The sequence below is a fragment of the Lactuca saligna genome, chromosome 8 (genome assembly GCF_052625555.1).
Source record: "Lactuca saligna cultivar CGN05327 chromosome 8, ASM5262555v1, whole genome shotgun sequence".
Classification (NCBI taxonomy): Eukaryota; Viridiplantae; Streptophyta; class Magnoliopsida; order Asterales; family Asteraceae; genus Lactuca; species Lactuca saligna.
In genome coordinates this window covers 20,624,113-20,637,372 of record NC_136424.1, presented here as the reverse complement: position 1 = coordinate 20,637,372, position 13,260 = coordinate 20,624,113, and the positions used below count along the sequence as shown (strand labels likewise).

The 13,260-nt window shown below is 33.1% G+C and overlaps 1 protein-coding gene across 1 annotated transcript; it reads left to right on the top strand.

Moving 5' to 3' along the window:
- The first annotated feature begins 2,725 nt into the window (after positions 1 to 2,725).
- On the top strand, positions 2,726 to 4,443 carry LOC145008857 (aquaporin PIP2-1-like). The gene is made up of 4 exons (XM_078967483.1): positions 2,726 to 3,098; positions 3,473 to 3,768; positions 3,863 to 4,003; positions 4,091 to 4,443. The coding sequence occupies exons 1-4, from the start codon at positions 2,804 to 2,806 to the stop codon at positions 4,208 to 4,210; spliced, it is 852 nt and encodes a 283-aa protein (XP_078823609.1). The 5' UTR covers positions 2,726 to 2,803; the 3' UTR covers positions 4,211 to 4,443.
- Positions 4,444 to 13,260: the final 8,817 nt, after the last annotated feature.

The window sequence follows — 13,260 nt, the reverse complement described above, 5'->3', positions numbered from 1 at the left end:
TCCTTTTTAAAATCCAATCATATAATTTTGAACTTTTATTTAAAAAACTTTAACCAATAAAAAAAAATTCGATGGCTTTTTGAAATTCATTATCAGATTTATGTTTTAATTTTAAATAAAGTATTAATGAGAAATTTCCAATGGTTAAATGGAAAATGCAAAGTTTGGTATTTGTTGTATAGATGTTTCAATTTAGTGGTCATATAAATTTTTAAAAACAAATTTAATTATGCTAGAAAGTTTTCCTGTTTAAATCATTGAACTTTTGATTTTGTTATAACAAAAAAATTCGTAGAATATTAAATTCTATAAAAGAAAATACAATAATTTTTAATTTGCCTAATTTAATCATATGAACTTTTTCCTTTTTAAAATCTAATCATATAATTTTGAACTTTTATTTAAAAAAACTTTAACCAATAAAAAAAAATTCGATGGCTTTTTGAAATTCATTATCAGATTTATGTTTTAATTTTAAATAAAGTATTAATGAGAAATTTCCAATGGTTAAATGGAAAATGCAAAGTTTGGTATTTGGTGTATAGATGTTTCAATTTAGTGGTCATATAAATTTTTAAAAACAAATTTAATTATGCTAGAAAGTTTTCCTGTTTAAATCATTGAACTTTTGATTTTGTTATAACAAAAAAATTTCGTAGAATATTAAATTCTATAAAAGAAAATACAATAATTTTTAATTTGCCTAATTTAATCATATGAACTTTTTCCTTTTTAAAATCTAATCATATAATTTTGAACTTTTATTTAAAAAAAACTTTAACCAATAAAAAAAAATTCGATGGCTTTTTGAAATTCATTATCAGATTTATGTTTTAATTTTAAATAAAGTATTAATGAGAAATTTCCAATGGTTAAATGGAAAATGCAAAGTTTGGTATTTGGTGTATAGATGTTTCAATTTAGTGGTCATATAAATTTTTAAAAACAAATTTAATTATGCTAGAAAGTTTTCCTGTTTAAATCATTGAACTTTTGATTTTGTTATAACAAAAAAATTTCGTAGAATATTAAATTCTATAAAAGAAAATACAATAATTTTTAATTTGCCTAATTTAATCATATGAACTTTTTCCTTTTTAAAATCTAATCATATAATTTTGAACTTTTATTTAAAAAAACTTTAACCAATAAAAAAAAATTCGATGGCTTTTTGAAATTCATTATCAGATTTATGTTTTAATTTTAAATAAAGTATTAATGAGAAATTTCCAATGGTTAAATGGAAAATGCAAAGTTTGGTATTTGGTGTATAGATGTTTCAATTTAGTGGTCATATAAATTTTTAAAAACAAATTTAATTATGCTAGAAAGTTTTCCTGTTTAAATCATTGAACTTTTGATTTTGTTATAACAAAAAAATTTCGTAGAATATTAAATTCTATAAAAGAAAATACAATAATTTTTAATTTGCCTAATTTAATCATATGAACTTTTTCCTTTTTAAAATCTAATCATATAATTTTGAACTTTTATTTAAAAAAACTTTAACCAATAAAAAAAAATTCGATGGCTTTTTGAAATTCATTATCAGATTTATGTTTTAATTTTAAATAAAGTATTAATGAGAAATTTCCAATGGTTAAATGGAAAATGCAAAGTTTGGTATTTGGTGTATAGATGTTTCAATTTAGTGGTCATATAAATTTTTAAAAACAAATTTAATTATGCTAGAAAGTTTTCCTGTTTAAATCATTGAACTTTTGATTTTGTTATAACAAAAAAATTTCGTAGAATATTAAATTCTATAAAAGAAAATACAATAATTTTTAATTTGCCTAATTTAATCATATGAACTTTTTCCTTTTTAAAAATCTAATCATATAATTTTGAACTTTTATTTAAAAAACTTTAACCAATAAAAAAAAATTCGATGGCTTTTTGAAATTCATTATCAGATTTATGTTTTAATTTCAAATAAAGTATTAATGAGAAATTTCCAGTTTGGTAGGGTTTATGGAATTTGATCATCTAAAATAGAGGGGCCAACTTTTTATTTTGCCTGGACCCCAAATATATGTGGACCAGCTTGAATGTATGTTACTAACTTCGAACTATGTCATTTAACTTGTTCTCGAACCCTTCTCGAAAACAAGTCAGGCTGTATAACTTGTTACCATATGTGGTTGGTAGATGGGAATGTGTCATCTACTTCTTGGTATACACCTTTAATTGGTTACTATTATGCAGTTATATAATCATTATTAAGCACAGTTTTACTACAAGCACAATATCATGTTGGTGTTATCAGATGCTGTTGTAAACCGAGTCATATAAAGGGCTCATATTCATTTATGCATATTTGACATGATTATGAAATTAGGTTCTATATTTTATTCTTCCCGGGTTAATTATGCAAACATGTGATGTAGTACACATTTTTATTTGTATATAGTTATATATAAAGAATATGATAAATTTAATAATAGTTCTGAGTTTGTTTTCATGTACAAGTACTATACAACTATCACTATAACTTGCTGTTCTTCCAATAATAACAAACGATAAAATAGAAGAAATATAGGGGCGAAAAAACGATAAAACATGAGAAGGTGGTGGGGTAATAACGTAAATAGGGTCCTTCAAAACGATTTTTTTTTTTCAACCCCATCATCTTCCTCGTAAATTACATTTCTCCGCTGCTAGATATAGTCTTTGTACACCTCACCCCCTTCTATCCCCACCTTCCCTTGCCTTTATATACACCGCCCTCTACACCAATTTTATCACTCCTTTACTATCTCACCACCACCACCGCCGTCTCTCTCTCTCTCTCTCTCTCAACATGACAAAAGACGTGGCGGAGGAGGGGTCCTTCTCGGCGAAGGACTACCACGACCCACCACCGGCGAAGTTCATAGACCCGAAGGAGCTGACGAGGTGGGCTTTCTACAGAGCTCTGATAGCGGAGTTCGTTGCCACCCTTCTCTTCCTTTACATTACTGTCTTGACAGTTATCGGTTACAAGAGCCAGATCGACAAGGGCTCCGACGCCTGCGGCGGCGTTGGTGTCTTGGGTATTGCGTGGGCCTTCGGTGGCATGATCTTCGTTCTTGTTTACTGCACCGCCGGCATCTCCGGTCAGTTTCCACTTCCTCTTTCCTTTTCTTTCAAGTGATAAACGATCTCCTTAAGATACTTAACCAAATATAAATATATATTTTTTTAAAGAAAAGCCTGCACAAAAATACGTAAACCATAAATAACCCAGCTAGCCTTGATTTTTGGAATTTTACTACTTATTTTTACGTTTGTTTCTAAAAGTGAAGGTTAAAAAAAAACTCACTACTTAATTTTTTTTATATCTTCTTTTTATATCATTACCATAATTAAACGTTCTAGAGTTGTGTGGTCACAAAACAATTATTGCATAGTGCATATATACTTCTTTTGGTCTAAATTTCCAGACAAATTAAAAAGGGCAGAAATTAATATTTGTGTGAGTTTAATGCAGGAGGTCACATCAACCCAGCCGTGACTTTCGGTCTCTTTCTGGCTCGTAAGGTCTCACTACCTCGAGCCATCATGTACATGGTGGCTCAGTGCTTAGGAGCCATTTGTGGTGTGGGTTTAGTCAAAGCCTTCCACAAGACTTACTACACCAACTACGGTGGTGGTGCCAACGAGCTAGCCGACGGCTACAGCAAAGGCACCGGCTTGGGTGCGGAGATCATCGGCACCTTCGTTCTTGTTTACACCGTCTTCTCCGCCACCGATCCCAAGAGAAATGCTCGTGACTCCCATGTTCCTGTACGTACACCCTCTTATTCTTTAGTTAATAAACTTTATGAACGTATGTGTCTATATTTCATCATGTTGTTTTGTGTGATGTGCATATATGTAGGTGTTAGCACCTTTACCCATTGGGTTTGCTGTGTTCATGGTTCACTTAGCCACGATTCCCATCACCGGAACTGGTATTAATCCGGCGAGGAGTTTTGGAGCGGCGGTTATTTACAACAAGGAGAAAGCTTGGGATGATCAAGTGAGTTTAATTTAGTTATTCTTCCTATTGGTTTTTGAGAAAAAGATTTGGCTTCTTATAAACTTGTTTTCTGAATCGATTTTGCAGTGGATATTCTGGGTTGGACCCTTCATCGGAGCAGCCATCGCCGCCTTCTACCACCAGTTTATCTTGAGAGCAGGCGCAGCCAAGGCCCTTGGATCTTTCAGGAGCAGTGGCCATGTTTGAGATACGGATGCATTGTTCGAAAAAAGATTGGGGAAAAATTGTTTAACTGTGGATGAAAGTATGTGGTGTTTTGGTGTTACGAGTGTCTGTATGTATTGTTTAAGGTTTTATTGCGAACCATGGAAATGCAATGTAAATTCTTTTTTAGGGGTACCCCTGCCCCTCGTGTTATTCTTGCCACTTCAGAAACTTTGTATTTACTCAAATTATTTCCAAGTTTTTTTTATGTGTTATTGAGAATGTTGTCTTATGTAAGAATTAAAAGTTTAATTCTGAGAATGTTACTTATTACAATATAATATGATATTAACCTATAAAGTGTAAATAAAATAAAACTATAACTAAAGAAAAACATGTAATGTTTAAAATGTCTTCATCTTGCACATGATTATGTTTCTTTATGGATCAAAATTTTTAATTCATATCCTTGTTTATAAATGCATAACACTTTGTGACCTAATAATTAATATTGGATTGAATGGAGTATTTTGTGTCAAAATGCGACCTCACAAAATATATTAAACTTTGTATTGTAAAAATATTAAATATTGACCTATTTATTTTGTTAAAAATAATTAAATAGTTGAAATAATAATATTTATATTTATAAAATATTAAGTATTGACATATATATTTTTTAAGTAATTAATTATTAAACAATTATAATATTAACTTTTTTTTTTTGGTTGGCTAAAAAGATACCTTATTTTTACCATTTAGACAACTCTAAATATGTTATTATAAACTTAAGATTTTGTTATGGGGTTGGCTAAAAAGGCATCCTATTTTACCATTTAGACAACCCTAATTAATGTTTGAAATATTTTTATTGGTTGAAATTTCATTGTTTTCCGATAAAAATGATTACAAGAAGTTGATTATATGTTGAATTTTGTTATATTTATCTTTAAAAATAAACTGAGAAGTTATAATAACGAGGACCTTGAAAAATTTATAGGTTGAACATGTTTATTGACATTTACCCCCTTTAATTGCAAAAAAGTAATCTTTTTTTGGTTTTGGTGTCATGTTTGAAGAAGTTGAGGAAACACCTTAATTTGGTGAACTGTAAAGGGGATAAATCCCCTTTTGATTACATCAGTCTTTCAGTGGGGTTGAACATGTCGAAGATGGGTAATGGAGAATTGTAATTGATTGATTTTTCAATAAACACTCGTCGTGAAAGGTGAAAGTGTTACTCATTAGTAGTCGTCTTAAGTTTTAAAAATATGTTTTTAGAAGTTTTAGCATTTATTTCTTTTTTATTTTTCAGGCTTCAATATTAGTTCTGAATTTTCTTGAATCGTCTTGTGCGTGCAATGTTCTTTCTGGGAAGTAAGATTCATGACAGAAATATTAGTTGGATCAAACAGAGGAAGGTGTTCGTTTCAAACGTTGAGGGTGGATTAAGTATACGTAGATCACATGCATTAAACAATGTGTTGCTTTTGAAATATCCTTGTAGGTTTTTAAATGGACCAAATCATTTGTGCGTCAAGGCCATTTCGGCTTATTCACGAACTTAAAGGTGGATTTGAAGTGAATGGTTTCGTAAGTACAGATCAACGTCTGGAAAAACATTGGTGATTTTTTGCGAAACCACGAATCAAAGACATTGATTAAGAGGTATTCTAAAAAGAAAACAATTTACTACTTTTTTTAAAAGATGATCGAAGTGGGTGTAGAGGTGTCAAATGGTCAACCATATCATGTTATTATCTGACATGAGACAATAAGAATATGACTGAAAAACAACTCTGACTTCGGTCCAAAGATCTAAGAATATGACTGAAAAAGTGAAGTTCGAAATCACTCGAAGGATCCAGTGGCTACGTGAAGTAAGGAAATTTTGGTGGCTAATTATCGTTTTCCGGAAGCTCAACAAATGAAGAAAAATTGAAGATGTCACTTTGAGGGAAATTGTTAAAGCAAAAAGTGACCCTTTTAAACTTAACGATCCGCAATCCATTTTGCTACCATATCTCTTTTGGCTACCGTAATTAGTTTTGCCACCACAACGGATGTTTATCTATCACAATTGAAGATCTTGTTTGGATCCGGAGTTGAAGCGCAACCTCTATACCGTAGTGAAGACTTATTGGTTCCATCAACTGACTTAGCGTGTTTGCATTACATTGTCTAGTGAACCTTGCATGGTCACTTAGAGTTGGTAGTTTGTTATTGTTTATTCAAGATGTAACTTTATGGAAATTAATCTCTAGTCTCCATCTTTATGTATTAGACACCTCTTTACTACTACTTCTTATCATATCACTTAAACGATATTTCTGAACTTTCACTCTGAAATACTAAGATCATTCTCTCATCTCTATATTACTTATTATATTCGAAGATACACTTCACTTTAACCTGATCACACATATTAACTTGGGTTTGAATGCAAACCTCTTTATGAATCCGTTTGGTGTATACTTGATATAACTTGTTGTCATTTAAATTTCCTTTACTTTTTAGCACTTTATAATACCGCAACTAACCATCTAACAAATCTAACTTATTATTGTTGAGCTTGTATGATCCTTTGAGATTAACTTATTCCGCAACTATTATATTGTACTAACGTTTATCAAGTGTTTCTCAAAAGTTTTTCTCTACACAGATTTTGTTAACGATTTTTTGTGAAATTATTTTTCAAAATACACTGTTTTTACAAATTTAATTCGGAGTAAAATTATTTGCTCAAGCTTTGTTTGACATATAATATGAATTTTGAATCTGCAATAAAAGTATCGACACTGTTATCTAGGTAGTGATTTCATTGGAGCTTCCTTCGGTGTGAAATATGATTATGTGCGAAAAAAAGAGTGAAATATTTTTAATTCAAGTTTTTAAGTTTTCTTTCATTTATTTGAGTTTTTATTCTAAATGCTTTTTAGTTCATCTACACATTTCCATTTGTTCATAATGTTTTAATCTTTTTATTACTTGAGGGCAACTAATGTTTAAGCTTGGGGAGATTTGATAGATGTCATTTTATACATCTTTTAGGGTAGTTTTTATTAGCATTTTGCATCATTTTTTTTTATGTTTTTTCATGTGCATTAGTTTAAATAATGTTCAGCTCATGTATTTCGTAAGAATTCTCGTACAACTCATGTTTTAGTGTATTTTTCAGGTGATTTGAAGTGGAGTGGTAGTTTGATAGTCTTTGAAGCATATCTGGAGCATAACAAGAGCTTATCTGGATCTAAAACGCTAAAGAAGACCAAATACATGCTATTTCTCAAGAAAAACAGGTTGTTCTTCACTTACGAAACATAACCGGAGGATTTCTGATTTTTTTTAGGCATTTGAAAATTTCATCCCTGAAGCACAGGCCGTGCCTCCTAAGCACGGGTTCTGCCTACCTCCTAATGCCATTATTTTGGGTATTTTAACCTGTGAAGCCCAAGCCCGGGCCGTGCTTCCATGATTTTGATTTTTTCTGATTTACTTTGGATTTTAAAGTGGCAATGATGTGGCATGGGTCGTACCCCCTAATCATGGGTCTTGCTTACCGCTTGAACCCTTATTCTCTGTCCAGACTGGTTTATAAATACCATATACCCTCTAGTTCGATTCTAGAGACAGTTCCACACAACGAAAAATCCTTTTGAAGACGATTTTATGCACTTTTCATCACTTTATGAAGATCTAAAGGTTGTGGATCATCTCGCACGTTCAATTTAGTAAGATTTAGTACTTTAATGTTTCTTTTTATTGTTCTAGATTAGACTAATGTGATTAGTTTTCATATATGGTTTTTGTTTTTTTGTTTTTATCTAGATTTTTCAGTTTTGAGATTAATGTTTGATCATTGTTAGTTTGATCACTTAGCTAGGGTTTAATCATTCTAGTTAATCAGTTTACAGAATCTGTAATTGTTCTTGTCAACTGGTAATAAGTAACAAGTATCAGATTGGTTCCGTGTTTGAGATTTAAGTCCGATATTAACTACAAAAATCATATTGTTATGCCTTTGAACTTGTGAGAAGTATTGGGTATTGCTGGGAATTTTACACAGATCATAAAGATGCTTTTCTAGTTTAATTAAGAGTTTGTTTAATTGAACAGTAAAATGTTAGGGTTAACTCAAAGAGTTTTTTTTTATTAACTAATTTAGGTTAAAAAGATTGTACCAGAGCTTGTTAGTTTTTCTTAGTATCAGCTTAGATATAACGCATTATGAATAACAAGATTTGAATTGATTGCATGATTAGGAAAATCACAACAGAATGAAATCGTCTTTATTATTGAGTTTTATTTTCACTGCAATTTTTAGTTTAGTTATTAATTAAAAATACCCCTTTTATTTTCTGTTTAAATGACTAGAATTTGCTTGAGGCAAAAATGCATTAACCATTAGGTTGTGTCGTTGAGGATTCGACCCTGGTTCCCTGTGATATCCATTAGTGTAACCAGCCGTGAAATTTTATTTTCTTAAATCGTGTGCAAAAAAGTTGTTAACATGCCCTGACCTTGACATGCGATGTAGTCATCTACCAGAGTATAGATAGCAACCACTGACTAATCTAAACAAGTCACGTGGAAACAATGGCAGTCTCATAACTTGTAGGTGATGATATACGATTTCAGGTGATGTCGTAACTATTTATTCTTGCGATGATACTCTAACCCTTACTGGACACATAGTGGGGGAGTAATTCCCGAAACAATATTGTATATGCGATGTACGCGATGATCCATAGGAAAAGTCCTTAGACACAAACATATAAGGAAATGCGATGTAGGCGATGATAGGTAAACGCGATGTAGATGATGGCCCTTAGGATGACACCTTAGGGGATAATAAATAAGAAAATGGAGATGGGTTGATTAAACACATTAACTATATTGATGTGGGTAGAAAACCTTGTATAGTCACCAGGTTTCCCCACCTGACCTACTCAGCTTCTTTGCATCACAAGTAACAATACAAAGTTGCATGTATGATGGGAGACTCAAGGAGATGTAGTCTATTAGCCTAAGGTAATTTAAGGCTCATTTATACTTATGTTTCTATATTGACGATGACATCTTGAGTTTTATAAATAAAACAAATTTCTTTGAAAATTTTTTGATAACATTATTATCATGTTTTTGGGAAGGATTCCACATAATCAATCTTTTTTAAAAGAATACACTGATTTAAAAATCATAAACAAATCGGCCTTTTCTGGCCGTAAAAATGGGAACGTCACAGTCTAAACTTTAGAAACCATTCCTCAAGACTGATGATTATCCATTTATCGTACCTACCACTAGTTCCCTAACTAGGAACACCACCAAACATTTGTGACATCCCCATTTTCACGGCCAGAAAAGACCGATTTTGTTTGTGCTTTATGAATATCAGAGTGCCTCTTTTAATAAAAATGTTGCAGAATTTGTTCCCTAGTAAAACATGATAAATACGTTATCAAAGCATTTCCGAAGAAAAGTATTTTTAATTCGTTTTAAAACATTTGGGATGTCAATACAGAAACATAAGCATAAACAGAACTTACATTCATTATCACTAGTGATCTATATCTCCTTAATCTCTCAGTGTAAGGTATCTTCACATCGTCACCTGTGATATAAATAAACAGAGTGGGTCAGGTTGGGAAACCTGGTGAGTACATAGGGTTTTCAACCCACAATAGTATAATTATTATGTTTAAACAATCAAACAATCAACCCAATTACCCATCCCCATTGTATTCTTTACTCTTAAGGATCTATTCTAAGAGTCACTTTTCCTGCATTCGTTTATTCCGAAGTCCCTTGCTTCCAGGGTTATAGGACTGACACTAAATCCATAGCTGCCAATGTTCATTCATAAAGCACTAATTCTATAGCTACTATAGTCTATTCATCGGGTACTAAATCCATAGCTACCAGTGTTTATCTAATAGGTACTAAGTCCATAGCTGCCAATTCCTTAACAAGTACTAAATCCATAGCTACCGGTGTTTGTCCAATAGGCACTAAGTCCATAGCTGCCGATGTTTATTAGTTAGGCAATAAGTCTATAGCTTCCAATGTTTACTCACATCATCTTTTATCTCTCATCATTCATCTACCTATATCATACCCAATATATTCGTGTATATATAATACGTATACAATTTAAATCATCTAAAACATGTATAAAAACGTTCATCCAATATAGACAGCAAGTATACAGATAATATGCACACATAGCACGTAGTTTATATAAAATACTTCATATCTATGTGTAAGATGAAAGTAACTATGCACTCACCTGAGAAGGTGGTGACTCGGTACTCGGACAACGCTTCGTTTACTTTAAAATAATTTCCTTCGACGAAACCTAGTATTATCACCAATAGATTTTAGTCTAATATTTATCGTGACTAATTATTAGTCTAACTATTATTACTATTATATAAGCGTTAAAAAAACACTTATATAACCCATAATAATAGCCCAAGTATTTATTATAAGTTCCTAATAACGTTACTATATCTAAATAAAAGCTATATTAAAAATAGCGTAAGCGTAGCTCACTTACAGCGGGTTTTATAGAAAACCAGGCTTTGCTTGGAGCAGCGTTTCCGAGCTGAAAAGCTCTTCTTCTCGGAGCCTTCGAGCACTCCGGGGCTTCCGCCTCATGCTAGGGAGGTTCCCTAGGCTTTTCGGGGGGTTTCGGGGCTAGAGAGAGGTTCTAGAGAGAGAGAGTAAATAGAAGAAAGAATGAGAAAGGTGTGAAGAAAATGAGGGTGGGAGAGGTTCTATTTATAGGGTGAAAATGGCTGAACTTGGTGCCACATGTCACCATCTAGTGGCAAGACTTGGGGAGAAAGCAATGGCCAAGATTGTACCACATCACCCATTTTCGCACAACACACTTCCGACTTCTAAAATCCGTAACTTTCACATACAACCTCCGTTTTTGACGTTGTTTATATCCACGCGTAGGTAAAAATAATATATACAACTTTCATTTTGATTCTTTCGGCTAATTCTCGACCGATCTTGAATTTAACAGTACGAGGCGTTTAGACTGTTAAATGACCGCGAAGAATTCGTAACTCCTTCATACGGACTCTGTTTTCGTCTGTCTTTTTACTGTTAAGTTCCTATTAATGAGATATTAAACTCTCATTTAAGTCACGTAAGCCAAAAACCGCTTGAACTAAAATTCGAGTTTCGGGTCGTGCACTACTAAGCCGAATCTTAGAAAAATCATAACTTCTTCATACGAAGTCAGATTTGGGCGTTCTTTTTATGGATTTTCTAGGTTTAACATATTATACTAATTTCTTTTAGATCACTAAGGCTAAAAAGTCCTCCATCGTAAAATCACTATTTACGCTTCCTGGTGTCGTGTAGGTTCCGTCGCGAAACTTCGACGGGTCATAACTTCTTCGTTATAACTTGGATTTCGACGCTCTTTATATGTACAGAAACCTTGTGACATATTCTACAACTTGGTTAAGATTATTTATTCTAAATAATCTTTTGTCGAAAAGTCATTTTCGACCCCTATTACCTCTAAATTGACTAGCCCGGATCTACGGGCGTTACAATTATCTCCCCCTTAGGATGATTACGTTCCGGAATCATCAACGAAACAATGCTCGTATAATGACTCCATATGTCATCTCTTCATCCTAGGTAATAATTGTAACTTCTATATTCCTTCAAGTCTATCTCTTAGACTCATTGACTGTAAGCGGTACTCGATCGTGCACCTGCTGTCTACCTCAGGCGAGACTCCAAATTATGACCTTCAAGTCACAATCGCGATCCTTACTAGATACGAACTTAAGATAAGTTCTTTTATTACTACTATGGATCTATGTGTCATATTCTAATGACCTATCATCGTATGTTGCAACGCTTTAGACTTAGGTCTCTTAGAGTCAAACTCCAAAACAGAGTATACTTTCCTTCATGTTCTAATGTGATACAATCACATTTCAATATTTAGCATTTCTACCTACCAACTTCTTTAACAATCATCACGATACTTCTACTGATCGCCCTGGGTTAGCTTTCATTTCAATCTTTTGGTTTAAGTTAGATGCTACATCGAACTTGGTTCTCTGAATCACGTAACATACTCATCGTATTCTGACTCAATTTGATATGACCACTAGGGTCGGAATAACAACAATCTTCTTAGTTATTACCGAAACGATGGTAACGACATGCTTGAATAAAACAGACTCAATTATTGGCTTCTTGGTAACATTGTGACTTTCCCTGATCCAAGCGTGAGTCATGTGCTTCCGGTAGTATATGCATCTACTACCTTTCACACCTACTCATACTCGTCCCAAGTATTGTCTTGTAGTTTTCCAAGTCACCATACAGGAAAAATCACATAACAGTTTAACACATCAGATAACAAAATAAGGGCTTTATTATTTCTCGAAACTATTACATAGGTGTTCAAGTTCACCCTAGACTATGCCTCTAAGAGGCTACCTCATGTGGTTTTATCTATTAGGCTACCTCGTAACTCGATCTTCGGGTATAGATTCCTTATCCTTGGTTTCTTGCATTGTTTTCCGCTTCGTCGAGGATCATGTGGAATGCCCTTGGCCTTGGTGGCGTTTCTGGTCTTGCTGCTTTATTTTTCCTCGGGCATTCTATGGACATGTTCCCCTTGCCTCCACATCCGTAGCATACTTTATCATTATGTATGCAATCCTTGGAATAGTGACCAGTCCTTCCACGCTTGTAACAAGTTACTTCTTCGTTGCACTTCCCACAATGCTTCTTCTTGCATTTATCACACCATCTCGCTTCACCTCCATTTCCTCCTCCAAGCTTTGAGAATTTGGTTTCCTTGTCGGACCTTGAAGGTCCTTCAAACTTCCGCTTCTCTCCTACCTTATCTTTTTCTAGACCCTTTTCTCTTATCTGGGCCTCTACGTTCTTAGCTGCCCTAACAACTGTTTTCAAAGTAGTTGCTGTTTTGACCATTGGGCCAAAGTCTGTGGGTAATCTGTTAGCAAACCTATCAATCTTGGAGAGTTCATTAGGCACCAAGTAGGGGAATAGCTTCATCCTCTTGGTGAATGCGGTGGCATACT